General features: G+C 45.7%; 1 protein-coding gene across 4 annotated transcripts in view; it reads right to left on the bottom strand.

Moving 5' to 3' along the window:
• Positions 1-2,629: 2,629 nt before the first annotated feature.
• LPAR1 (lysophosphatidic acid receptor 1) overlaps positions 2,630-25,183 on the bottom strand; it is an 82,201-nt gene continuing 59,647 nt past the window's right edge. For all 4 annotated transcript variants that reach the window (XM_048291545.1, XM_048291546.1, XM_048291549.1 and 1 more), the window contains exon 4: positions 2,630-8,420. In XM_048291545.1, the coding sequence (XP_048147502.1) occupies positions 8,119-8,420 (302 nt within the window). In that variant the 3' untranslated portion in view covers positions 2,630-8,118. The remainder of the gene's footprint in view (positions 8,421-25,183) is intronic.

The raw sequence follows: 25,183 nt of genomic DNA, 5'->3' as shown, positions 1-25,183 counted from the left end.
TTCCTGATGAGTCTCTTTAAGAAACACCGTATGGGCAGCCAGCTTGCCTGAAGCACACTGCACTAGCTGTAGGGACATAAGTTTGATACAGACATTTTCCCTGACACAAGAATTTCTAAACAAAATAATTGTCACTTTCGAGCATATATTTGTGGCTCAAAATCAGCCCTCACTGTGATCAGACAGTAGAGAGGTCTGGAAGGCAGTAGCAGCTGGAGTAGCTCATATCAGGCACATTTTTGAGTAACTCCCTTGAACTAAGGAGTGTTTACATATTTTGAAAAGCAGGATTGCAAAGAGACACTTGAGGACAAGAAGAATGTACAAACATTAAAATCGGTGGCAGAGTAAGCAGCAAAATACACAAATATCATGAACTTTGGAAAGACAGAGTAGAAAAACCCCAACCTATATCAGTGATCCTTGACACATCCTTCAATTTTTTGAGTGGTAGAACACCATTTATTTAAAAACAGTTTAATTTTGTGCTCAGTGTGGGTGGTAAATGGGAAGGCTTCTCCTTGTTTCATATGGCCTTTTGATCTCTTAATAAACTAGATACACCTAAAACAACAAAGTCTTCCATCAGAGACAAAAAAAGTAATGCCATGGAAGGGGTATTATTCTTTCCTCTTGAACAAAAGCCACAACCAAGAATTATTTCCTGAACTTACCAGAAAGCCTTTGAAAGGGTCATAAACCAAATTCTGCACAGAAGGTAGGGGAGTGTCTTCTGTGTTGTCCCTTCCTTCTCACAATTTTCCACTTCCTTGTTCTCTATATATTGTATTTATTTATTTCCCATAGAATCATAGAATTGTTTTGGTTATAAAAGATCTTTAAGATCATTGACTGTAACCCTTAACCTACCAGTGTCAGGCGCAGGAGCAATCCGTGCCCCTACGTGCCAAATCTACACAACTTTTAAATATCTCCAGGGATAGTGAAACCCTTAAGACATCATTGATAAAGATATTAAACCAAACTGGCTCCAAAACTAGGCCCTGGGGAACACCACTTGTGATATACTGCCAACTGACTTTAACTGCATTTCCACCCTGTCCTCCAGAGAACTACAAAGGAACTGTATCTGTGGTGTAAAACACCTGGCTGTCACCTAGAGCTTTCCACAAAGATGGTTTAAGCTTTCTGGAGGAGGCACAGGGAAAGGCAACACAAGTGAGGAAATGGAAGGACGCTGAGAGGTGACAAGAATGTTCAGCAAGAGGTTGGGCATGCAAGGACTAGAGGGGGAGCAGCAGATCCATAACCATGTGAAGCCTGAGCAGTTAAGGGGAGAAAGGCTTTAGATAAACATGAAAGAGGCTGATTGCATCTGCTCCTGCTGGGTCCAGCTCACGCGAGGCAGTGCTGCCCACCCAGACACACCTGTCCTGAAGGGGCACAAAAAGGCACAAAGCAAGATGGAAGCATTAGCCCAGGCGATGCAGGGAAGTGCACTGCAGGCTCTGAGCATTGTGATTTCAAATGTGCTGGCTCTCTGCTCTCAGAGCTCCTGCTCTGTGTCTCCTACTGCACGCTAAGGCTGCGAGCTGCGGCGCTGCACGTGTTGTGTATTTAATGTTAACAGATCGCCATATAAACAGTCTGGCTTTCCCAGCAAATGGTGATCCAGGGCTTACGCAGAAAATCCCAGAGGTATTGCAGTGCATTTTCATGAGACATGATTTATTTTGCAATTGTGTATTTTGTCTTTCTGCTCATTATGTCCAGCAATCAAGCTCCATGGGACTGCTTTACATTACACACGCCATGCCATGGAAAGCCCAGCACCAGGGCATTAGTCATGAATCACCAGGATCTGGGGAGATGAAAAAACTTGAACTCTTCTCATTTTTTATTTTTGTACTTAATAATGCTTAGAGCGATTAGGAACACAAACTTCTTTTTCTGTCATTTTGCTGAAGCAGACACTTGGCTTCCATCAGTGTGTAAGTGATTGGCCTCTCTAACAAAAGGCAGGGGGCTAATGAACCCTTTACATAAATCCTCTTTTCTTCAAAACATGAAATAGGAGTTAGCATAAAAATAGAGTCTTAAAGAGCTATACTTAAACAGCACTGATAGAATAATTTTATTTCACTCCTGCCTCCTTCCTATGGCTATGCAGATCTTTATGTGGACACATCCATTCCTATACATAAGCCAATCAAATTTGGTTTAGTTAACTTTCTATGGTTAAATCAAAACTGGGGACACATTGTAGGAGAAACATGTCCTTGCACAGCAAAAGGGAAAGGAAGGTGAAGGGCAAAAGGAAAGGAAGAAAGCAGAGGGAGAAAGGAAGGAAGAGGGACAGGGAAAAGAAGCAGTAATTTGTTTTCTCTGTGCGGGAAGAGTTTTCTCTACAGCAACAAGATGAAGCCCGAGGTTAAATCGTGGAAATGTGGACTTCAAAGAAAGGAAGGTGGGCACCTAAGAATCAAACAGAATGGATTAAGTGGTTTACTGGAAATAATCTGTCCTTTTGCTGTCCCTGTGTTTTAGCCCTATGCTATCTCCTGGAAGAGACAAGCCTGTGCCTTGTACAGTGGTTTTTGAATAATTCCCCTCCACATCCAAAAAATACCAGGTCTCCCGAAAAAGGTTATTTCTTTCACACTCCATATTAGACATGCCAAATACTTTATTGTACTAGATACAACCTCTAAACATTTACAGTAAGTGCACTTAGTAACAAAATTGTTTGCCAAACCTCATTGGCTCTCTCAATACTTTTGAATTACAAACACAGCTTTATTTAAACAGGAAAAATTAACAGATTCCTGAGTCTCCCACATACACTTCTGGTTATCAGAATTTTATCACAGGCAAACGGGAACATTTCATGGAGGCTCTTGTTAAAATGCTGGCAGCTATCAGTGCGTTGGATTTCCACGTACCACAGAAGACAGCAGCATAGTTTAATAGCCTTGTGCTCATGTTTTCCTTGTGGTTTTTTTTTAGTTTGTTTGTTTTGTGAGGTTTTTGTTGTAATTTTTTTGTTTTTGTTTGGGTGTTTTGTTTGTTTTCCTTACATATCAGCTTCATTTTTTCATCCTTGAAAGATTTAGAAAAGAGGAGCTGGGTGAATAACTTCTTGGAAAACCCTCTAAGAGAGGAAAATGGAAGGAGAGATACAGGCATATTTTCTTAAGGCGCCGTGGCTGGGCAGGTGTGGGTGTTAATACTTTTTAAGCTAACTCTCTATTGGAAGTGGCCTTCCCAATCAAATGGTAAAGCCCAAGGAATTTGTTCGAACAAACGAGATTGCAGTTGCAAATCCCCTCCCTACAGACAACATTGGGTAGCACAGATTGATGGCTCACAGCAAGAACTGGCTGCAAAGGGCATAACAGGTACACTTGCAGTAACAGGAAAGCCCTTAACAGGACCAGAAAAAGGAAAAGCCTGTATTCACCTTTGCAGCAAGTGGAAAAAACCAGCCAGTTTGCTAAGACTGACCTCTGCCAGCTACCTCCAGTCTCATGGTCAGAAGGGACCCAGAGCAATGACAGGGCAATGACAGGGACACTGGGGATGGGGTCACACCTCCTCACAAGGTGGGGACAATGCACTAGAGAAATGCCTTTGCCAGCTCTGCTTTGCATCACCTTGATTCACACAGAAAACCAGACCAGGGATGTTTGCATCAAAGCCTCTCCATCTGGTGGTGTTCTTTTTAATCCCACCTGGGAAGAGCAATCTACAGGGTAGAATTTTATTTCTTTCACAGAAGAAGCTGCGTGTTTTTTGTCCATGGACACCTACTGCAGACAGATCTGGCTGCAGCAGTGTCACAGACAGAAACCCCAGATGGCTTTACAACAGTTAAGTATGGTATCTGGTAGCATACTTCTGGGGCAACACAAAGGTCAGAAAAAGCTACAAAACCTGCTTCAGAAGCAGAGCCCACTTGAGTTTTCCCTGACACACTGCTCCTGGGACCCAGATTGGCCATGGTTAAACCCCTGCCCAGCACACCAGTACAGACCAAAAGACATAGACCATGGGTGACCCAAAAAGTTTCATTTCAGTGCAATCCCATACTGGGACAAATTTATGCTGCTATTGAGAAGTTACTTAGTCTCGAGAGGAAGGAAAACTCAAACACTGGACATAAGACATGTCCTTTCCTCGTTGACATCCAAGTTGCCCAGGCTTAGTTTGCCCCATGAAGATAGCAGGCCTGCCCTTGGTCCTTTTCATCAAGTGGCTTACTCTGAGCCTTTGTTTCCTGTTTGTTTAAATGCTGCTACAGCTGTGACTCTCTGGCAAGGGCAGAGGTAAAACAAACAATGGTGAATCTTGTGGCAACTATTTAAAAAACTCTGTTGCTGGTGCACTACGGACAGAGAGATATGCTTATTTCAAGGAATCACTGAAAAAGCCTTTTTTTTGGTCTGCCCTCTCTTCTATCTGCCCAGATTTTAGCATCTCAGTCAGAAGCCAGCCTGAAGCTGCCAAGGGATCTCAGAAAACCCAGAACAAAAAAAGGTGCTGACCAGAAAACCAATGTGTCAAACACACATAGAATATATTTTCAACCGTTTATATAAAAGCTGTGCTTTTTCTGACCATGGGTCACCCAGTCTCCCTATATATCACAGTAACAGGGAATTAAAATTCAAAGGCCATCTTTTTAATTAGTTTTCAGACTTATACTGCCACAGAAAATACATGAAGTAGGAAAACACATTTTCCTTGATCTGCAAATAATGTTCCTTTTAATACACAACTCCCCACCAATACAATTGCTGACACAAACACCATTACATTTGAACTTCAAGAGGATTTACTTGGACCAGAGGCAGTCAGCAACAGAAGAATTTTAATGACTGTGGGAGGATCGTTGGTATTTTAAGAAGTCTTCTAAAACCTTTTGAAGAATTTGAGATAAGTAAAAATAAGTGGGGCAATTTTTTTCCCTAAGTACTTTGCACCGTGTTTTCACGTAGCAGAAGTGAGTTCTACAACTGCACAATGAGGCTGGAAAATCTGAATAGAAGAGCAAAACTTAAAAAAATTCTGAGATGAAAACAAATGGCATGGGAACCATTCTAAGGAACGCAGCAAATGAATCCTTCTATTCCAGGCTCTGGTTTTTATTCTCTTTGCTCACTGGAGCTGTAATTTCATTAGCTTGCAAAGAACCACTCAATTCACAGATCAGATTTCTTAAGGATATAGGGACAACATGTCAACAACACAAAGCACTAATCAAATTTTTATACAGCAGTCACACGCTCAGTGAGTTCCTCTAGCAGAATTGCACAAGCGACGTTCTTCCTGTTGCATTTGATCTGAAACACTGCACTTCACCTATTAGAAGAAAAGCCACCTGCTGTCAGACATGCTCCTGGATTAATAGACCTGACAACAGAAATTTAACTGCTCTCAAGAGTTCAAAAGGTCCAGCTTCTCGAATTGTTGAGTGCCTCCTTGGGTTGATCAATGTACCTGGACAGCAACTGCCATCTGTCACAATCACAATGATGACAGAAAACCTCCTTGGGCATCTGTCTTCACAAGGGGCCTCTGGACCCACCCATGTCTCGAACAACCACACCACCCCTGTTTTCAAATTATTCACCCATGGCTTCGCAAAACCCACCACACTTCCAGCAGGTTAAACTAGGGTGAATGATTTGCTGCTGTTTTGTGACATCATCCTCCCACCCTATCTGGATGAGATTCAATAAAAGCATGCAAACAGCAGTGAGAAGGACACTTGGAAAGGGCAACCCCCCAGCCCAAAAATCCCCAAACCCTAGAATATAGTGTCTGTGATCTTCTACTTCTGTGGGGATGTTAGGGACAGGAAAAAGTGCTCTTCCTGGATCCAAGGAAGAAAGGAACTCCAAGGACTCTTGAGAAAAGGAAATTGTTTTTCAGTCAGATGTGCCCTGCCTTTGGAGGCAGTCTTACCCTCTCCTTTCTTCTGCTTACCTGCACTAGTTCATATCAAGCAGGTGCTAAGGAAAAATTATGAGTGGATTAGCAAGCAGATGCTTTTAAATGAAAAAGTTCATACAGCCTGTTCTTCTGTTTCTCAGTACAGTTCTGCAAATAAAACCAAATCAACCTGTACATTAACTTGCTCTCAAATACAGTCAGAAAAAAAGACTGGTTTTGTTCAAAGCAAGTGGATATATTCAAATCCTTGGTCAACTGGCAGATAACGTTATGTTTATTCTCTCTGCCTACTCTACTTTCCACAGTGTCCACACAAAATTCGCTCAACAATTCAGGTGGATTTCAGTTTTACTGAAAGCAGTGTCAAAACTCTCACTTTAGTCAGTGGAGGCAGGTTTTGTTCACTTGTTACTCTTCCTTTGCTCAGTAAGGAACTGCCTATTCCAAGCTATTTCATGCTTGGAAGCATAAAACCTGAGCATCTCCTCAAAGCAAGAGATCTAGAAAACACTGGATTTTGCTGGGCTGAGCCTCTACCCTCCATTTTCTCCCTGCCCAAATGGGAGAATATCGTCCTGTAAGTTACATTCCAGTACGGTACAATTAATGATATACATCTCTGGGGTTTTTTTGTTTTGTTTTGTGAGGTTATTTTTTTCTGAGTGTGGGTTTTGTTTGTTTTTTTTTTTTTCTTTTTTAATTGATTTTTTTTGTTTTGTTTGTTTGTTTCTTTTTGTTATAGAGACAAAACAATGATGAAAACAGTGCCAGGAATTTACTGTTGATGTATTTTACATTGTTAGGAGAACACACAGTTTCCTAGAAAGAGGTCTCAAGTTTTTTATCAGCTAGATCCCACCTTTGCTCACATTTACTCCTGTTAAGGAGTTTTGTTTAGTATCACTGATTCTTCGCAACCGATATTCACGAGTGACATTTCTCTTCAAAACAGTCTCATATGAAAAAAACCCCACCTGTTAGCTTAGGTTTTTATAACAGTGTACATGTGTGGCTACTATCTGTAGCATGGTCCAGTCATTTGCAATAGATGACTACCTTGTAAAGTCTTGACTTTACAAAATAAAATTGTGCCTTGGTTCTTAGCGGCCCACTGCTTTTGAAAGGAAGGGTGTATAATTTGAACAGTACTCCCCAAATATTTCTCAGTGCAAAAATGCAGAAGGTGTTTTGTTTTCAGTTACAAGAAAGGTTCCATAAAAACATAGCTTTTTTTTCCATTAAAAATGCATATGCTTTTTGCCATGAACAAGAAAAGCATTCCAAGAATATGCAATAAATACAATTTTTGCAACCTACCAACCTGACTGTAGCCCTTTAAGAGCCTTAGGGATGTGTTCTACTTTAAGAACTTATCCATAAAAAACTTGGTAACCCTCGCATGTTACATATTTCATACCACACTTCAAAGAAGAACCTTATATACATTGTGACTAAAGTATGTTTATTTCATAATCTAAACAAACACTGGAATACAGTCTATACTTTTCTACTTTCCGGCAGACTTTACAAAGAGCTTTTTTTTTTTTTTTCATAATTAAAACAATCTGCATACACACAGAACATGCATTCTCTAACTCCGGTAATGAAGGTAAGAAGAGTCAGTTTCCCTCATCTTCCTGTTGCCTGTGTTAGAAAGAAATACTTTTCTTTTTACTGTAGTTATGACAGTGTGGCTAAGGATACAAAGACTACAGCACAGTTTTACTCCCTGCACAGAAAATGTTCATCACAAGCATGCTGATGGTGATACATATTACATGTCTATTAAATGATAGGCATATTTTTATCCCCTTTACTCCCTTTTTAAAAATACTAAGTGGCTACATGTAAATGCAGTGAAGCAGGTATAAGCTTAATTAATCAGAGTTGATTCAGACTGGCACCAAGATGCAGCAAAGTCCAACAGAGTCTCAGCAAGGCTTTTCATGGGCTATCGATGACCTCTGCTGCAAAGCAACTATGTTCTGCTTTTTCGAAGTAGGAATCAAAGGCCTTGCAGCATGGCCAGTCCTGTGGACAGGGCGGTCTGTGCTGGTGTGTCAGGCCCCCTGGAAAAGATGCGCTTGTAGTCCATTAGTGTTTGAGAAAACGTGAGTGGGTTACCTTCCCAGGGGCCATGCACCTGCCCCGCCCCGCGGCATCGCCTGCTGCCCTTTGCTGGTCACACGGCTGGCTGTGGTTTCACACCACGGAGTGGTCGTTGCTGTGGACACCAGCCAAGATGGTGTGGTTGAGGGAGGACGCTGACCGATCCGAGCCTTCGGTGGGGCCATTGGTGCTCTCACTGCGCTGGCAGCAGAGGATCTGCTTGAACGTCGCACTCATTTCCTTGTCCCGGTAGGAGTAGATGATGGGGTTCATGGCAGAGTTGAACTCTGCCAGGAGCAGGAAGAATTTTTCATAGGCCAGGACATTGCACTGGGGACAGCAAACATCAAGGAGCAGCAAGACTAAACCTGGGGTCCAGCAGATTATGAAAGCACCTAAAAAGAGAAAGAATGGACAAAACACAAACTCCACAAATATACTAATGCATCATTACTTGTCAAAACACCTCAAGAACCATCCAGCCAGAAGCAGGAATGGCTAATTTTCTCTTTCAAGAGCATTGTTCCCACACTCTATTTTCATTGACCTGATGAGAGGGATGCCTTTCAAAGATTTGTAAATGGTTATGGGCAGCACATCAAAAGAGCAAGACACACCCCCAAGCCCCAGCCCCCACCATCTGAAACTCTGCTTGGCAAATACATTTACATTTAGAGTTGATAATGAGGAACATTTTTTCCCTTCAGTTAGAGACCTCTGACTAATCAATCTCTTGATCAGGAGAAACAATGCTGCAATTTACTTCTCAAACTAATAAAAACAAAGAAAACCTTTCTGTGAGTGCTGTGACTGAAGCATCAGTAATAGAAAAAGAGTGGGGCAGGCAGCAATTCCCAAGAAAAAGAAAGCCTGGGTCTTGTTAATCCATTTCAGCCCCATTATGTAATGGAAAGTCCTAAACACACATCCTTCTTGCACTGAAATGCTGCCCTTCAACAGATCTACTTCTTTTCTTAGGGCTCTATTCAATTGAAATTCAGAGGCTCATCAGGCTTCAATAGTGTCAAAGCCAAAGAGTCTTACCCCGATTAAAATGCTTCCCCCTCCTTTCTCTGTTTTCCAAAGCTCTGAGGAGAACAAAGCCCAGAACAAAATTCAGAGCTCAATGCAGAAATTAAATCAAATGCCTTGTACTTTATTGGGAGTACTGAATTAAAGGAAGATGGTAACTCCTTGAAGGTTAGGGAGGTTTTAAATATAAGCACTGCTGGGGAAGACCTTACACACCAATCATGTCAGAACAAAGACAGGCCTCCTGAGATTTTTCAGGCTGCTTTACTGAGGTGGAAACCAATGTCTTATCATCACTGAGCAGGATTAGCACAGGCAGCACAATAAGACTTCCCAGCACTATGCAGTGAGTGCTGTTTTCAAACTGGTTCTCCTGTCACTGTGGTATTTGTTAACATACTGCTCCCATCTTTTCTTCAGTGATGGTCTCTGCATCAGGTCACACAGCATGCACACCTTTAGCCATGCCTGCCAAGAAGGTGCCAGCAACTTCCAGCTTGGGCAGTGGCAACTGTAAGCTGTGCAGACACCTTTCTGTTTGGACAGCAAACCCACCCAGATGAAATAAAAGAACATTTTCCCAAGGGCCCTGCAAATATGCAATGTACGCCAGGTGATGGACACTGGTTAGCAACCAGGAAACCACACACACAGGCTTTTTACACACCAAAAAGCATCCCTAAACTGAGCTTGCTTGCAACTAATGGTGCCACAGTGCCACTCAATGCCTATCACTTTGCTGACCAACAAAGCTTGCCAATGGAAAAAAGCTGGGGGATGAATTGCCAGCTGCCAGTACAAAGCATCAAGCCCTTTCACCAAATGACTTTGTTAGGGTCTCTGGCAGCAATTTGACAGCATGGGGATGAAACTCTCCCATGCTGAGATAGCACCAAACACATGAATCCACTTCATAGCTTTTGTCTGCAGCTGTTTTGGATTCCAGCAGTCCTAGAAAAGAGTACTTGAAACACATGTAAAGGACTACAGGCTTTTGTGCCTTCCTTGTACCTGTTCCCACAAGAGTAGAAAACTGCATCTCTTATTTGCAGGATTGTCCATGCCGATAGAGTCTGTTCTCTGCACAGAAAATCTCTGCTGAGCTGGTTTATGCAGAAACGAAGTCAGTAATTCAAATTAAACCATTCACTTGAAATTGTGCAAACTGTGTTCAGCATCCTAGCTAGTGAGGCAGCAGTGGACTTTGATCTAGCTCGAGCATGTATTTTCTTCATGATAGGCTGCCTTGGGAGAACCACATCAGACATGGGAACACTGTAAGTCATGGGATCTACAGTGAAGGACAAAAGACAATGATAGCATCCTCACCAGGCCTGTAGCAGAAAAGTCCAATGTGGAAACAATGGAGCTAGCAGGAAAGCTCTCGTAACATTGTTCAAAGTTGCAATTGAAAGCTTCCAATTCTCCAATTTATTACCTTTTTTTAAAATGTATTCCTGAGGAACAACAGAACATTCTGTTGGCATAATTTTTGATATGTTAGAAACAGCAACAAGAAGCTCTACGGTGAAGCAGACAGGAATTTGCTCCTGAGAAAGCCCGAAAATCATCCAGAAAAATCCACATGCAGCTCACTGCACTGAACACTGGTCTCAGGTGGAGTTCCTGAGCCTCTCTGGGCTCCTCAGTATCTCAGACAGGTCTGACAACCTATGTACTGAGGCTTGACTGGCTGCACTGAAGAAAAAGTGGACTGTGGTTGAGCAACTAATTGCTCTGTGCAGCTCAAACTACACCGAAAAATGATAAAAACAAAGGTTGCCTTCCCACCCAGCTCTGGAAGGAAGTCACTATTGCGCAAGTTGTCACTCTTCTGCTCCTAGCAAAACATCCCCCCATGCTAATGGCTCTGGCAGCTTATTAAGTGCTTGTAAATGATCACATAAAATACCTCAGGTTTGTATACTTTTTATTTAACTGTTGTACGCTGGAAAATACTGAGAGGCAACACTCATGGTAAGGACATGTTTGAGTTAGGTACAAAGGAACATATAAATGTCAGGCTTCAGATTTAGGAAACCTCATCTGTTAAACATGGAATTCTTTTTCTGGAAGGAAAACAAAGATTGAATTTTTTTCTTTTTTTTTTTCTTCTCTTATTTGGAATATTTGTTGAAGTAAGCTGAAAGTGAGGTTAAATTTTTCCTCTCCCAGAAATCTGTTGTGAATTGATTTCACCAAGAATGAAGATCTAAAAATATCACATTTAATAAAACAGTGACATCCAAAAGCTTCCTGCTGCCATATACTGGAAAGCCTTAAGCATACACCAAAATATTGATGTTTTTCTGCTCAGAATCAGAACTGAGAGCAGCCTAAAGTACAGTGTCAGTAATTTCCAGGTGCATCTTAACACTCTACAAACTCAGTCAAACCCAAGTTACAATGACATAATGTTGGGGTTTTAGTTTAGTCTTAGGTTTTCCTGTTAAAGGAATTTTCTCCCATATGCATGTTGCTAGGGGACAAATAGCTGTACTTAAGAAAGACAAAAAGGGGAGTGGGGCGGGCCTGGCTACTCTTTTGTCTACACCTGGGTGTGGGGACAGTTCGCTCTGAGCGTCCGGAGAGAGAAGCTGCAGAGAAAGGAGCTGCTGCTTCTTTCTTTTTGGCCGTTCTTTCTTCCTGCTGGAAGCAACGCCGGGACCCCAAAAGCCGCTTTCCCTGCCCTGCTGGAGACCGAGCTGTGGCTGCCCTGCTCCACTGCTGCTTCGAGTTTTCGCTACGCTGTAGCCCTGCTCGCCCTGCCTGCCTGGGCCTCCGTGGTTTTTTTCCCATCTGGATACATCTCGTCTGCCACCCGGGATTTGCCGTTCGTCCCTGCCACTCCAGCCTGCTGTTCCTGAGAGCCCGGGATCAACTGCCCAGGGGTTTGTGAAGCCTTTGTCCCATCCCTTCCCGGGATCCCAGGGCACCAGAGCCGCGGGTTTCCCGAGCTCGCTCCGGAGCGCCCCCTGCAGCCGCGGGGGAACCATCGCACCTGCCCTGCTCACCGGGAGCCGCCAGCGCCCCTGCCGGCTGCGAGCGGAACTGCACCCGAGGGGAAATAGCCTGACAGCCGAGAAGGCTGGGACTGGGTTTGTGATTGCTGTTACTGCCAGAGTTGTTGTTGTTTTGTTTGACTGGTTATATACATATATATATATAGTAAAGAACTGTTATTCCTATTTCCCACATCTTCGCCTAAAGGCCCTTGATTTCAAAATATAATAACTTGGAGGGAAAAGGGGTTATATCTGCCACTTCAAGGGGGGCCTCTGCCTTCCTTAGCAGACACCTGTCTTTCAAAACCGAGACAGATCTTGGCGCCCAACGTGGGGCCTGAGGGCATTAAGAGATAGAGGTGAAAAAGGAATAACAGTTCCTCGATAACTTTATTTTGTGTGCTGGATATTGGAACCTTGTTAGGCAGCACTATGTGGTCTAGTTTACCCTGGTTTGGGTGGCATGTAGCCGTGGCTATATTCTTCCCCTTTGCAGCTCCTTATTTGAATATGGGTCCTCTGACTAAGGCTACCATTGCTGTTATCCAGCTTGCGTTATGGGTCGAGAAGGTGAGGAATTCATGGGTTTTTAACTTCCTCCGGAATGTGGGCACATGGATAAACAGCTATCACACACTGAGCACATGTTTTTGGGGTTATGTTAACAATGGTACCTTCTGTGAGGAAATGACACCAGGGGAAGTTTTCTCCCAACCCCTCAACCAGTTCTTTGGGCCCACCCCATCAATTTTCGAAGGGTTTAAATTCCCTCTGAATACTAACCATCTGCTGCTGATAGGCCTACTCTATTTAGCATTCAAGGATAAGTTGAGATTGGCTTGGATATCTACCCGGACACCAGCCCCAGAGACTAGAGATCCTGCCCCAGAACCTGACATGGCCCCAGAGAGTAGAGTTCCTACCCCAGAGCCTGATCCTGCCCCAGAGCCTGACACGGCCCCAGACACTAGAGATCCTACCCCAGAACCTGACACGGCCCCAGACACTAGAGATCCTACCCCAGAGCCAGAGCCTGCCACAGCCCCAGACACTAGAGATCCCGCCCCACAGACTGATACTGCCCAACAGTCCACCTCAGAAATGGACTACCCAAACTGGGTGGGGGTACTGGCAAAAGGGATGCAGGAGATGTGCCAAGAGATGGGTCAGGTGCGCCAGGAGATATGCCAGGAGATGGGCCAGGTGCGCAAGGAGATGTGCCAGGAGATGGGCCAGGTGCGCCAGGAGATATGCCAATTGCTAAGGGAATACACCTCCTCAGCTAGTGAAAAACCCTCTCCCTGCCCCAAAGAGGGTGAGTCCGATGGTGCAGCAGTGGAACCCACGGATGTTACAACCGTCCAGGCTTCAGCTGAACCACAAGGACAACCACAGCCAGCAGCAGTCGCCCCTGCGCAAAGGAGGAAGTGTAAGACCAAATCAGTACGACCAGTTAATGATGATGGGCAACCAGGGCCCTCACAACCAGCAGGAGAGCCAGAGCCAGAAGTCATCACTGAGTCCCTGTCGCACGACAGTCTCCGTGCTATGCGAAACGACATTGTGCGAAGGGGGCGTGAGCCTTATACCACCTGGCTGCTTCGGGTTTGGGACCTTATGGGCACAAGCGTGCAACTGGATAGTGGTGAGGCAAGGTATCTGGGATCGTTGACCCAGGACCCAGGTGTGGACCAGATATTTGTGAGGGAGCCAGGGCCTCTCTCTCTTTGGGAGCGGCTCTTAATGAGTGTGAGAGAAAGGTTCATTCACAAAGAAAGAATGCAGGAGTATCATCATAGAATGCAGTGGAAGACACTCGAGCAAGGGATCCAACAGCTAAGAGAGGTGGCAATATTAGAGGTACTCTTTGGGAAGGATGGACAGCATGATAATGACCCCGATAAGGTCAGGTGCACAGGACAGATGATGTGGAACCTGGCAAGGCTAGGGCCATCACAATTCACCACCTTCATTGCAACGATTGATGCTGATAATACCCGAGAAACAGTGGGCTCTGTTGCCAACAGGCTCAGGCATTATGACAGCATGATCAATGGCCCGCTGAAAGCTCATGTCTCTGCTGTGGTCCAGGACCTCAAAGAGGACATGAAGGAGATGAGGAAGGAAATGAGGGAGGAGATGAGGGAGGAGATGAGGGAGGAGATGAGGAGGGTCAGTGTGGCACCAGTGCGAGTCACAGGCCCCCAAGTCAGAGCCCGTCGTCCCCCTGCTAGAGAGAGAGGGTACACCCCACGAGCTGAGCTGTGGTTTTTCCTGTGTGAGCATGGGGAAGACATGAGAAGGTGGGATGGGAAACCCACCTCTGCCCTGGCAGCGCGGGTGCGTGAACTCAAGGAGGGAGGCACTAACCGAGGGGGTTCCGCTAAGGTGAAGGTAGCCTCAGCCTCCCGTGACCGAGCTGCCAGGCATTACAGAAGGGAGGATGATATGCCGGATCCCCTTGAAGGTACCTCGAGCATGTACGCCCAGGGAAAGAATGATAACCAGGGCTAGAGGGGCCCTGCCTCTAGCCAGGAAGAGGCATGGGAGAACCGAGTTTTCTGGACGGTGTGGATCCGATGGCCTGGCACATCAGAGCCACAAAAATATGATGCGTTGGTTGATACTGGGGCACAGTGTACTTTAATGCCATCGGGACATGTGGGGGCAGAACCTGTATCCATCGCTGGGGTGACCGGGGGATCACAGCAGTTGACCCTTTTGGAAGCTGAGGTGAGCCTGACTGGGAAGGAGTGGCAAAAGCATCCGATTGTGACCGGCCCAGAGGCCCCGTGTATTCTGGGCATAGACTTCCTCCGGAATGGCTACTACAAAGACCCAAAAGGACTCAGGTGGGCATTTGGGATTGCTGCTGTGGAGGCAGAGGGCATTAGGCAATTGAACACCCTGCCTGGACTATCTGAGAATCCTTCTGCAGTTGGGCTCCTGAAAGTGGAAGAGCAACGAGTGCCAATTGCCACCTCGACAGTGCACCGCCGGCAGTATCGGACAAATCGAGATGCTGTGATCCCCATCCACAAGATGATCCGCGAGCTGGAGAGTCAAGGGGTGGTCAGCAAGACCCACTCACCCTTCAACAGCCCCATCTGGCCTGTGCGCAAGTCTGACGGGGAATGGAGATTGACTGTGGACTATCGTGCCCTGAATGAAGTGACTCCACCGCTGAGCGCTGCCGTGCCAGACATGTTGGAGCTCCAGTACGAGCTGGAGTCCAAAGCAGCAAAGTGGTACGCCACTATTGACATTGCCAATGCATTCTTCTCCATTCCTCTGGCAGCAGAGTGCAGGCCTCAGTTTGCCTTCACCTGGAGGGGCGTGCAGTACACCTGGAACCGACTGCCCCAGGGGTGGAAGCACAGTCCCACCATCTGTCATGGACTGATCCAGACTGCACTAGAAAAGAGTGAGGCTCCAGAACATCTGCAGTACATTGATGACATCATTGTGTGGGGGAACACCGCAACCGAAGTGTTTGAGAAAGGAGAGAGAATAATTCAAATTCTCCTGCAAGCTGGTTTTGCCATCAAGAAGAGCAAGGTCAAGGGACCTGCCCGAGAGATCCAGTTCCTGGGAGTAAAGTGGCAAGATGGACGACGTCAGATTCCCACTGAGGTCATCAATAAGATCACAGCAATGTCTCCACCGACCAACAAGAAGGAAACACAAGCTTTCCTAGGCGCTATAGGTTTCTGGAGGATGCACATTCCCGAGTACAGCCAGATCGTGAGTCCTCTCTACCTGGTTACCCGCAAGAAGAATGATTTCCACTGGGGCCCTGAACAGCAGCAAGCCTTCACTCAGATCAAACAGGAAATTGCTCACGCCGTAGCCCTTGGCCCAGTCAGGACAGGACCAGAGGTGAAGAACGTGCTCTACTCTGCAGCCGGGAACAATGGTCTGTCCTGGAGCCTCTGGCAGAAGGTGCCTGGTGAGACTCGGGGCCGACCACTGGGATTCTGGAGCCGAAGCTACAGAGGGTCTGAAGCCAACTACACTCCCACAGAGAAGGAAATCCTGGCAGCTTATGAAGGAGTCCAGGCTGCCTCAGAAGTAATCGGCACAGAGGCACAACTCCTCCTGGCACCCCGACTACCGGTGCTGGGGTGGATGTTCAGAGGAAAGGTTCCCTCCACGCATCACGCCACCGACGCTACTTGGAGCAAATGGATTGCCCTCATCACGCAGCGCGCCCGAATTGGAAACCCAAGTCGCCCTGGGATCTTGGAAATAATTACAAACTGGCCAGAAGGTGAGACTTTTGGGTTATCTTCTGAAGAAGAAGAGGAGCAGGTGACACGTGCCGAAGAAGCCCCACCATATAACGAGCTACCAGAGAGTGAAAGACAATACGCCCTCTTCACTGATGGTTCCTGCCGAATTGTAGGCGCTAGCCGGAAATGGAAAGCCGCTGTATGGAGCCCCACACGACAAGTTGCACAGGCTACTGAAGGAGAAGGTGGATCGAGCCAATTTGCTGAGCTCAAAGCTGTCCAATTAGCTCTGGACATAGCTGAAAGAGAGAAGTGGCCAAAGCTCTACCTCTACACTGATTCATGGATGGTAGCCAATGCTCTGTGGGGTTGGCTGGAAAGGTGGAAGAAGGCAAACTGGCAGCGCAGAGGAAAACCAATCTGGGCTGCTGAAGAGTGGAAAGACATTGCCACTCGGGTAGAGAAGCTATCCGTGAAGGTCCGTCATGTAGATGCTCACATCCCCAAGAGCCGGGCTAATGAAGAACATCGTAACAACAAACAGGTAGATCAGGCTGCGAAAATAGAGGTGTCCCAGATAGACTTGGATTGGCAACATAAAGGAGAACTGTTCCTAGCTCGATGGGCCCATGATGCCTCAGGTCATCAGGGCAGAGATGCCACCTATAAGTGGGCACGAGACCGAGGGGTGGATCTAACCATGGACAGTATCTCCCAGGTTATCCATGACTGTGAGACATGCGCTGCGATCAAGCAGGCCAAGCGGGTGAAGCCTCTGTGGTATGGCGGGCGATGGTCCAAATACAAGTATGGGGAGGCCTGGCAGATTGATTACATCACACTGCCTCAAACCCGCCAAGGCAAGCGCTATGTGCTCACAATGGTAGAAGCCACCACTGGGTGGCTGGAGACCTACCCTGTGCCTCATGCTACTGCCCGGAACACCATCCTGGGCCTGGAAAAGCAAGTCCTTTGGAGGCATGGCACCCCTGAGAGAATCGAGTCTGACAATGGGACTCATTTCAAGAACAGCCTTATAAACACCTGGGCTAGAGAACATGGCATTGAGTGGGTGTACCACATCCCTTACCATGCACCAGCAGCTGGGAAGGTTGAGCGGTGTAATGGACTGCTTAAAACCACCTTGAAGGCACTGGGTGGGGGGACTTTCAAAAACTGGGAGATGCATTTAGCAAGAGCCACCTGGTTAGTTAACACTCGAGGTTCCACCAGCCGAGCAGGCCCTGCCCAATCCGAACCCCTACAAACAACAGACGGGGATAAGGTTCCAGTGGTGCACATGAGAGGTATGCTTGGAAAAACTGTTTGGGTAAAGTCTGCCTTGAGCAAAGACAAACCCATCCGTGGGGTTGTTTTTGCTCAGGGACCAGGCTGCACCTGGTGGGTGATGCAAAAGGATGGAGAGACCCGATGCTTACCTCAAGAGGACCTTGTTTTAGGGTGAACTACCCATGGCTCTGTATTTGTATCAGTATCAGCATGTATATTTGTATATAATTTGGGTAATGCATAGATTTATATGGTTAAAAAAAAGTTAAGTTTCATGTAACATGTTAGTATGGGAAAAAATTCGGGGTGGATAATGTTGGGGTTTTAGTTTAGTCTTAGGTTTTCCTGTTAAAGGAATTTTCTCCCATATGCATGTTGCTAGGGGACAAATAGCTGTACTTAAGAAAGACAAAAAGGGGAGTGGGGCGAGCCTGGCTACTCTTTTGTCTACACCTGGGTGTGGGGACAGTTCGCTCTGAGCGTCCGGAGAGAGAAGCTGCAGAGAAAGGAGCTGCTGCTTCTTTCTTTTTGGCCGTTCTTTCTTCCTGCTGGAAGCAACGCCGGGACCCCAAAAGCCGCTTTCCCTGCCCTGCTGGAGACCGAGCTGTGGCTGCCCTGCTCCACTGCTGCTTCGAGTTTTCGCTACGCTGTAGCCCTGCTCGCCCTGCCTGCCTGGGCCTCCGTGGTTTTTTTCCCATCTGGATACATCTCGTCTGCCACCCGGGATTTGCCGTTCGTCCCTGCCACTCCAGCCTGCTGTTCCTGAGAGCCCGGGATCAGCTGCCCAGCGGTTTGTGAAGCCTTTGTCCCATCCCTTCCCGGGATCCCAGGGCACCAGAGCCGCGGGTTTCCCGAGCTCGCTCCGGAGCGCCCCCTGCAGCCGCGGGGGAACCATCGCACCTGCCCTGCTCACCGGGAGCCGCCAGCGCCCCTGCCGGCTGCGAGCGGAACTGCACCCGAGGGGAAAGGGCCTGACAGCCGAGAAGGCTGGCACTGGGTTTGTGTTTGCTGTTACTGCCAGAGTTGTTGTTGTTTTGTTTGACTGGTTATATACATATATATGTATAGTAAAGAACTGTTATTCCTATTTCCCACATCTTCGCCTAAAGGCTCTTGATTTCAAAATATAATAACTTGGAGGGAAAAGGGGTTATATCTGCCACTTCAAGGGGGGCCTCTGCCTTCCTTAGCAGACACCTGTCTTTCAAAACCGAGACACATACAAAGCAGATCTGTTGCATTCAGCGACTTGAACCTTTGTGGATATGCCACAGTCATACCATGGCACTAGGAGAGCCCAACGTACTTGAAAAACAGTGCAGATTTTAAATCCTTGGGTGGCTGAAGAGCACTGTTGCCTGGACAGAGAGCACCTTGGGATGTTACCTCCAGCCCTGCAGTCGCCTGAAGGCACTGGCACTGCAAGAATTTGAACGAGCTCCTCAGTTGCAGCAAGAGAAACATTCCCATGGTGCATGGCCAAGGTCTGTCCTGAGGGCTGGGCCATAGAGGGCTGGGTGAAAAAGAAACGCCTATCAGGCTGAGGGGTGAATGGCTAGCCACCAGACAGGAAAGCTTGAGGAACCAGAGAAATAGCACCACATCTTCTTAAAAGATTGAAGGGTCCCTATGGACTTAGAAGCATGTTTTACAGCAGGAAATATGAGTTACAAAAAAGCATTTATGACCTAATCTAATTTTCTGCTGCTGTATGATACCTCTCATCCAGAAATAAAACTCCAGCACCTCATGTACTGTCTATTGCAGAGCTGTGGCAGAAATCCACTGGGGGCTTTCCAATGACCATGATATGACTACATCACATCTGTCTTGAACCCTTGTCTGGTGCACCAGTGCAGATTATGTTTCCATGGTAGCTGGATGGTGGAAAGCCTTGGGTAAATGTGACAAGGCCTCACAGCCAGATTTGATTGCAAGAGAGTAAAGGCTGTTGTAGGCAGTAGGCCTATGAAACCAGCCATGATAAATCACACAAAAATCAGTGAATAGAAGAGTAAAAAGAGAAAACAACTCCAAAAACCAGCAGCAGAAAAGAGTGAGCTGCACAAGAATAAACACTGATGAACTAGTCACTCATTACTAGGATACCAGACAGGATGGCTGCTCATGAAACTTCTTGTGTTAGCAGGAAAAGTGTTTCCTAAGCAGCACTCTTTTTTTTCTTTTTAGTTTTTGTCTTTTGCCTTGAACAGCCAATGCCTGTGTTTATTGCATGAACATTTGTTTTCCTCTAACTCACAAGAGCAAAATAAGAGAAGGACTTCCGCTTCTGCCAAGTCACACACTGCTGTCCCTCAGAGGCTCCAGAGGGATGCAGCTCTTGTCAAAGCACACCTACTTTGAAACACCCTTCTTCTCTGCCTTAACCATACTGTGTCCCTTTGATGTGCCCTCTTCTATTTATCTTGTGTGTTAACCCTGATTTCTGGCATGGGCTCACACTCACCCCACAAATTCCTCAGTCTACATGGAGAGGAAAAATATTGAGAGGGCTTCTTTTAGGGAGGGAGAGAAGAAAAAAAAACAACTCTCCTGTGTTTGCAGTTTTTTTAAGATTACAGGAATAGGATAAGGCACTAGCATATCAAAGACAAAAGATCCATTCCAGCTGAACTGCAGGAACAGTTAAAATCTGCTGCTGTTGTCGTCCTACTGCTGTCCACCTGCTGTCCTCTCCAAATCCCCTCCTGCCCTCAGAGTGGCATCTGTGACAGGCAGCTGCACCTCCCCTTCCCCTGGGACAATGGTGACTGAGAGAGGAGAAGACACTGAGCATCACTGTTATCCCAGCTATCAACAGGGAGAAGAGTCCTTCTGCACTTTGTGCAGACTGAAAGCAATGCTCTGGGTGGACAATTTGTGTTAATTAATAAAACCATAGCCAAAAAGGGCTACAGAAGTGCCTCGCATTTTCCACATTTTGATATAATCCCACCCTCAGCAGGGAAAGCCACTTGCTATGCTATCTGAGGAGCAAGCTCATCAGCTGCAACACAACTGGACTGCTTCATGTCCTAGACATCTGTAAACTGTATCAATAATCCTCCTTATCACTGAGCATTATCTTGTGCATGGCATGCATAGAGATAAGTGCTGCATACAATAGTGCTTATTTACAGCTATGTATTGTTTTCCCCTGACACAAATATGAGTGCATGAAATCTAAAATGAATAGATTATAGATGCCAAGATCATGAAGAACATTCATCATGCTGTAAACATACAGAGTGTAAGAGCAATTTTTCTAATTCTAGTCTGACATAGTCCCTAATTTTGCCATAATATTACTACAATATAGCTAATAGTTCTTGGTGGATAAAAACACAGTTGTTGTTATTTTTTGCATTTTCTGCTGGAAATAATTAACAAGGGGTAATGTTTGCTTCCACCCATGGAATTTTCATGTGAAGAAATAAAATGAGATTACCACATATAGATCAGATTAATAAATTTAAAATAATTGTATGCTAAACTTGGCAAATTCTGAAGAACTTCATATATAAAAGGCTTGCCTCTCCATCCACAGACTCTAAAAGACCTGAGGAAGATGACAGTGAAGGAAAGTCCTTGAAAAATACCCCAGGTGGAAGAGAGCTGCCTACAGGGTACCAGTAAGAACAGCTTTGTTGAAAAAGGTGCTATCAAAACTGCTTCATTTATTCAAGGTGTCTTTATTTAATGAAGCTGCATGAATTCTGAAAGAGTGAGAGATTCATAGCACACTCCTTCTGCAGTTTTTGATTGATTGTAAAATGCTGCTTTCTCTGAGGTGCCTCTGGGAGACTTTAACACTATGAGTGCCTTTGTGTTCAAAGCCAAACATTTATCTGGTGTGACTGTGTGCAAAACAAAGAGGAGATATCTCCAGAAAGAAAGAGAGGATAGCAGTGTAAAACATGAAATGAGAAATGAAGCAAAGATAAATAAAATCTGCATTCATATTCATGCACCACTATCCTACATATACTTTTCTAGGATGATTTGCGGCAAGAGGATGTGAGCACATAAGAGAAAATACACGACTAGAGAGCGTATGAGAGGAGCTGGGTGATATGAGCCACCAGCTTGTCTTTCAAAACACTATATATGCCCCATCCCTAGGGATCCCTGTTCTAGTCTCCCATGAGCTGAGCAGCTCTGAATGTGCAAGTTATAGACAAAATCCTATCCTCAGCTTTATCAAATATCTTAACTCCATGTGAACTCTGTAACTGACAAGTCTGTGAGATTTTTCAGTCTACTGTACCCATGGCTTGTAAAGGGATTTTAGAAGAAACTGGTTCTGCTAGTATTGCATCAGACCCCTGATTTCCTACCTTCTCCACAGCTACTTGCACACACACAGTCCAACCTCTTCCTGAGTCTTGTTCTGGGAATTTCAGCAGGAGAGCTTGGCCAGATTTTGTACAAAATAATGGCTGGATTTTGTAGGAACAGAGAGATCATGTCTTACTCAAAACTGTATTTCCTCTTCTCAGCAGGAATACAGAATGTGTCTGCTTCAAACATCTGTCTTCACCTTGAAGGTGCATAGAATTTTTTTGGTGTTCAAGGCGTGGCTATCTTTGTCAGCAAACCATTCTTTCTCTGAGGAACCCATCTGCTTCCATCTTCACACATTTATCTGGTTTAAAACATATTAATGACTTAACATGAAAGCAGCCTTGGGGCTCTGCCTGTGCTCTGGCTGGGCTGGGAGGAGCAGTAAGCCTTGACCCCAAAGAATGAAGCTGAGTGTATGTTAGCATCACCTCTCTCTGGGCCTTAATATTTAGTATTTCACCTGTGTCTGTTTATCCATCCAATCCTCATCACCTTTTTCCATTTCAGAAAAAATAAAGTAAAAGACTGTTTCTAAAGGGACACACTGTCTTGACCACAAATGATACTTCTGCTGGCACCTAGACTCCTTTGCTACAGGCCAGCCTCTGCTCTACCTGTTCTCTTCCAGTACCCACATCACCACACTGCTCCTGACAATTTATCACCAGATTCCTTGGTGAAATCTTTAGGTCAAAGCCTTTCTTTTAAACGAGACACACTTTGGCACCTACACCTACTACATAAAAGGTCAGTTGAAGAAACACCTGACCTATCATGGTGTTGCACAGGGAGCTGACAAGAGCCATTAGCCAACAATTCCATTGGCACCAGTAGCTGCACAACCACCGCCTCTGAGCATGGAGCTACTCAGACACAAAATGACTATGGTCAGTAGGGCTGCATCTACAGTGACCATACCTTCCCTTATCTCAGGGTAGGCCAACACCTGTCACCCTTTCCTGCTTCAGTTTGCAGGTCCAGACCAGAGGTGATGAAGCACAGGTTTCCCTCAGCAGGACTCACAAGTGGCAGCTGTGGGAATCGTTGTGGGCTCGCTCTCTGCAGCACCTTGGGCTTACTGCCCCGAGTGCTTGCTGCCACATGCTGGAGGCAGGGTATGCTGACACTTGGACTTCTGGCTTTCCTTGTGAAGATCCTATCTGTCTTCCCACCTGGACACCACTAGGTGCCCTGTCCACAGAACCTGGCACCAGACGTGGATGTTTCCAATACATGTGGTCCAAGCACTTGCCTGTCCCTGTAGCATCTAAAGCTTTGGAAATCTGAAACAGCAGACAGACAAGCCTGGGGAGGACTCATGACAAAATAAAGCTAACTGAAGAGAAAATGAAACTGGGCAGTAGTAAGCCACCAGAACAGACCTGCTTATTTCATGGGTGCTCGCTCGCCAAGCTCTAGCCCAGGTTAACATTTGATATAATTCCCTGCCTGATGCTCGCAGTCTCACAGAATGAGTTTACTGGTCTCTGGCCAGCTGATTCAGCTGCCCTCAAGTATTCCACGGCTGACATCTCTGAAGGAGAACTCAAGTGCTAATGCAAATGGAGGAGACCAGGATTATTTCTCAATTGACATCTGCAAACCAATGTGTTTGGATAGACCTCTTTTAGAAGGTATTTGTTTTGGTTTTAGAGAACACCTTGCAAAGAGGAATGCGCAAAATGCATTCCAAAAATAAAAGCAAATGCTTAATCCTGTTGCAATTTATCTGCATCCATTTGAACCCCTCAAAACAAGAAAAATGGAATTTGTTCCTGACCTAGTAACTGCATCAGAGAGATGGTGCACTGCTCCTCTGCAAACGAAGAAACTAAGGCTTTATCTATAGAAAGCATTTTAGACAAAAACAGGAAGTCATTAAATGCCAGTGGTCAGCATTCCAACTGATTTCTAAGTTCATAAAGATATGTGAAGCTCATGTCTGAATAAAAACTTGGCTGTTGCCAAAGCGATCTGATTACTTATCTCTGTGTAAAGACAAACAGTAGTCCTAATGCAGTTTTTCTGTTGCCAAAAAACCTGACACACAGAGGAAATTTTGGTGTCTTTTTCAACTTTTAGGTGTTCTAGACAAGCCTTTATAGTGCAACTTGAAAAGAAATGCTCCCACAGTCCCAAATCAGTGCTGGTAGCTTGGTCGGAAAATGAACACGTAAGCCCAGCTGATAAGAGGCTGCTCATACTGGTCTCCCTGGGTCACAGGACAAAGAAAACAGGCAAGAGATGGCTGGGGAAAACTAGAAACAAGAATCATAGAATCCTAGAAAGACTTGGGTTGGAGGGGACCTTAAACATCATCTAGTTCTAACCCCTTGCATGAGAAGGGATGTCACCCACCTGTTAAGGTTGCTCAGGGCCCTGTCCTTGAACATTTCCAGTGATGGGACAGCCACAACTTCTCTGGGCAACCAGTTCCAGTACTTCATCACCCTCACAGTAAAGATTTTCTTCCTAATTTCTAATCTAAATCTACTCCTTTTCCATTTAAAACCATTCCCACTTGTTCTATCACTCCATGCCCTTGGAAAAAGTCCCTCTTCAGCTTTCCTGTAGGCCCCTTTCTGGTACTGAGAGGTGCTAGAAGTTCTTCCAGAGCCTTTTCTTCTTCAGGCTGAACAAGCCCATTGCTCTGAGCCTCTGCTCCAGCCCTCTGATCATCTTGGGCCTCCTTTGGGTCTGCTCTAATGGGTTCAAGAAACAACCTTCAGCTCATACCTCACAGCCTGTTTTAATCCCCTAGTCCAAACTCAGCTAGGATTCTCTTTAGGGGCCCTGACTGCTCATAGGAATGACTTGGGACTTCAGGTGGAGGACAGACCTCTCCCTGAACAGCAATAGGACCTTGTCTGAAGTGCCTGGGTGAAGCTTTCATGTCCTGGATGTGGGGCAGCTGGAGGTCACCAGGTCTTGTGAAATGTGAACACGCCTATGCAAAAGTGAAGGCTCACTGGAAGAGGTCATCTGAGGCAGGAGCAGGACAGCTGGCACCCCACAAGCAGGGATCGTAGACTGGACTCTCCTCTGCCTGCTTCTGCAAGTTTAGTGTGCTTGGGACCTGGGTGTTTTGCTGCTTTTCTAGTAGTTGCAGTTTCCAATCGCAGAAAAATAATTCACAGCCAACTTGAAAAAGCCCTGTTGTGCCCACTTTTCCTACAGAAATCCATATACTCTCTGCAGTACTCTGATACTTTCCCAGGCATGGTCACAATGCTATGCTCAAACAATACAGTACAT

This window comes from Corvus hawaiiensis, chromosome Z (assembly GCF_020740725.1).
Source record: "Corvus hawaiiensis isolate bCorHaw1 chromosome Z, bCorHaw1.pri.cur, whole genome shotgun sequence".
In the NCBI taxonomy this organism is placed as follows: Eukaryota; Metazoa; Chordata; class Aves; order Passeriformes; family Corvidae; genus Corvus; species Corvus hawaiiensis.
Note: the sequence above shows the minus strand (reverse complement) of the source record. Positions and strands in the feature narration are given on the sequence as shown.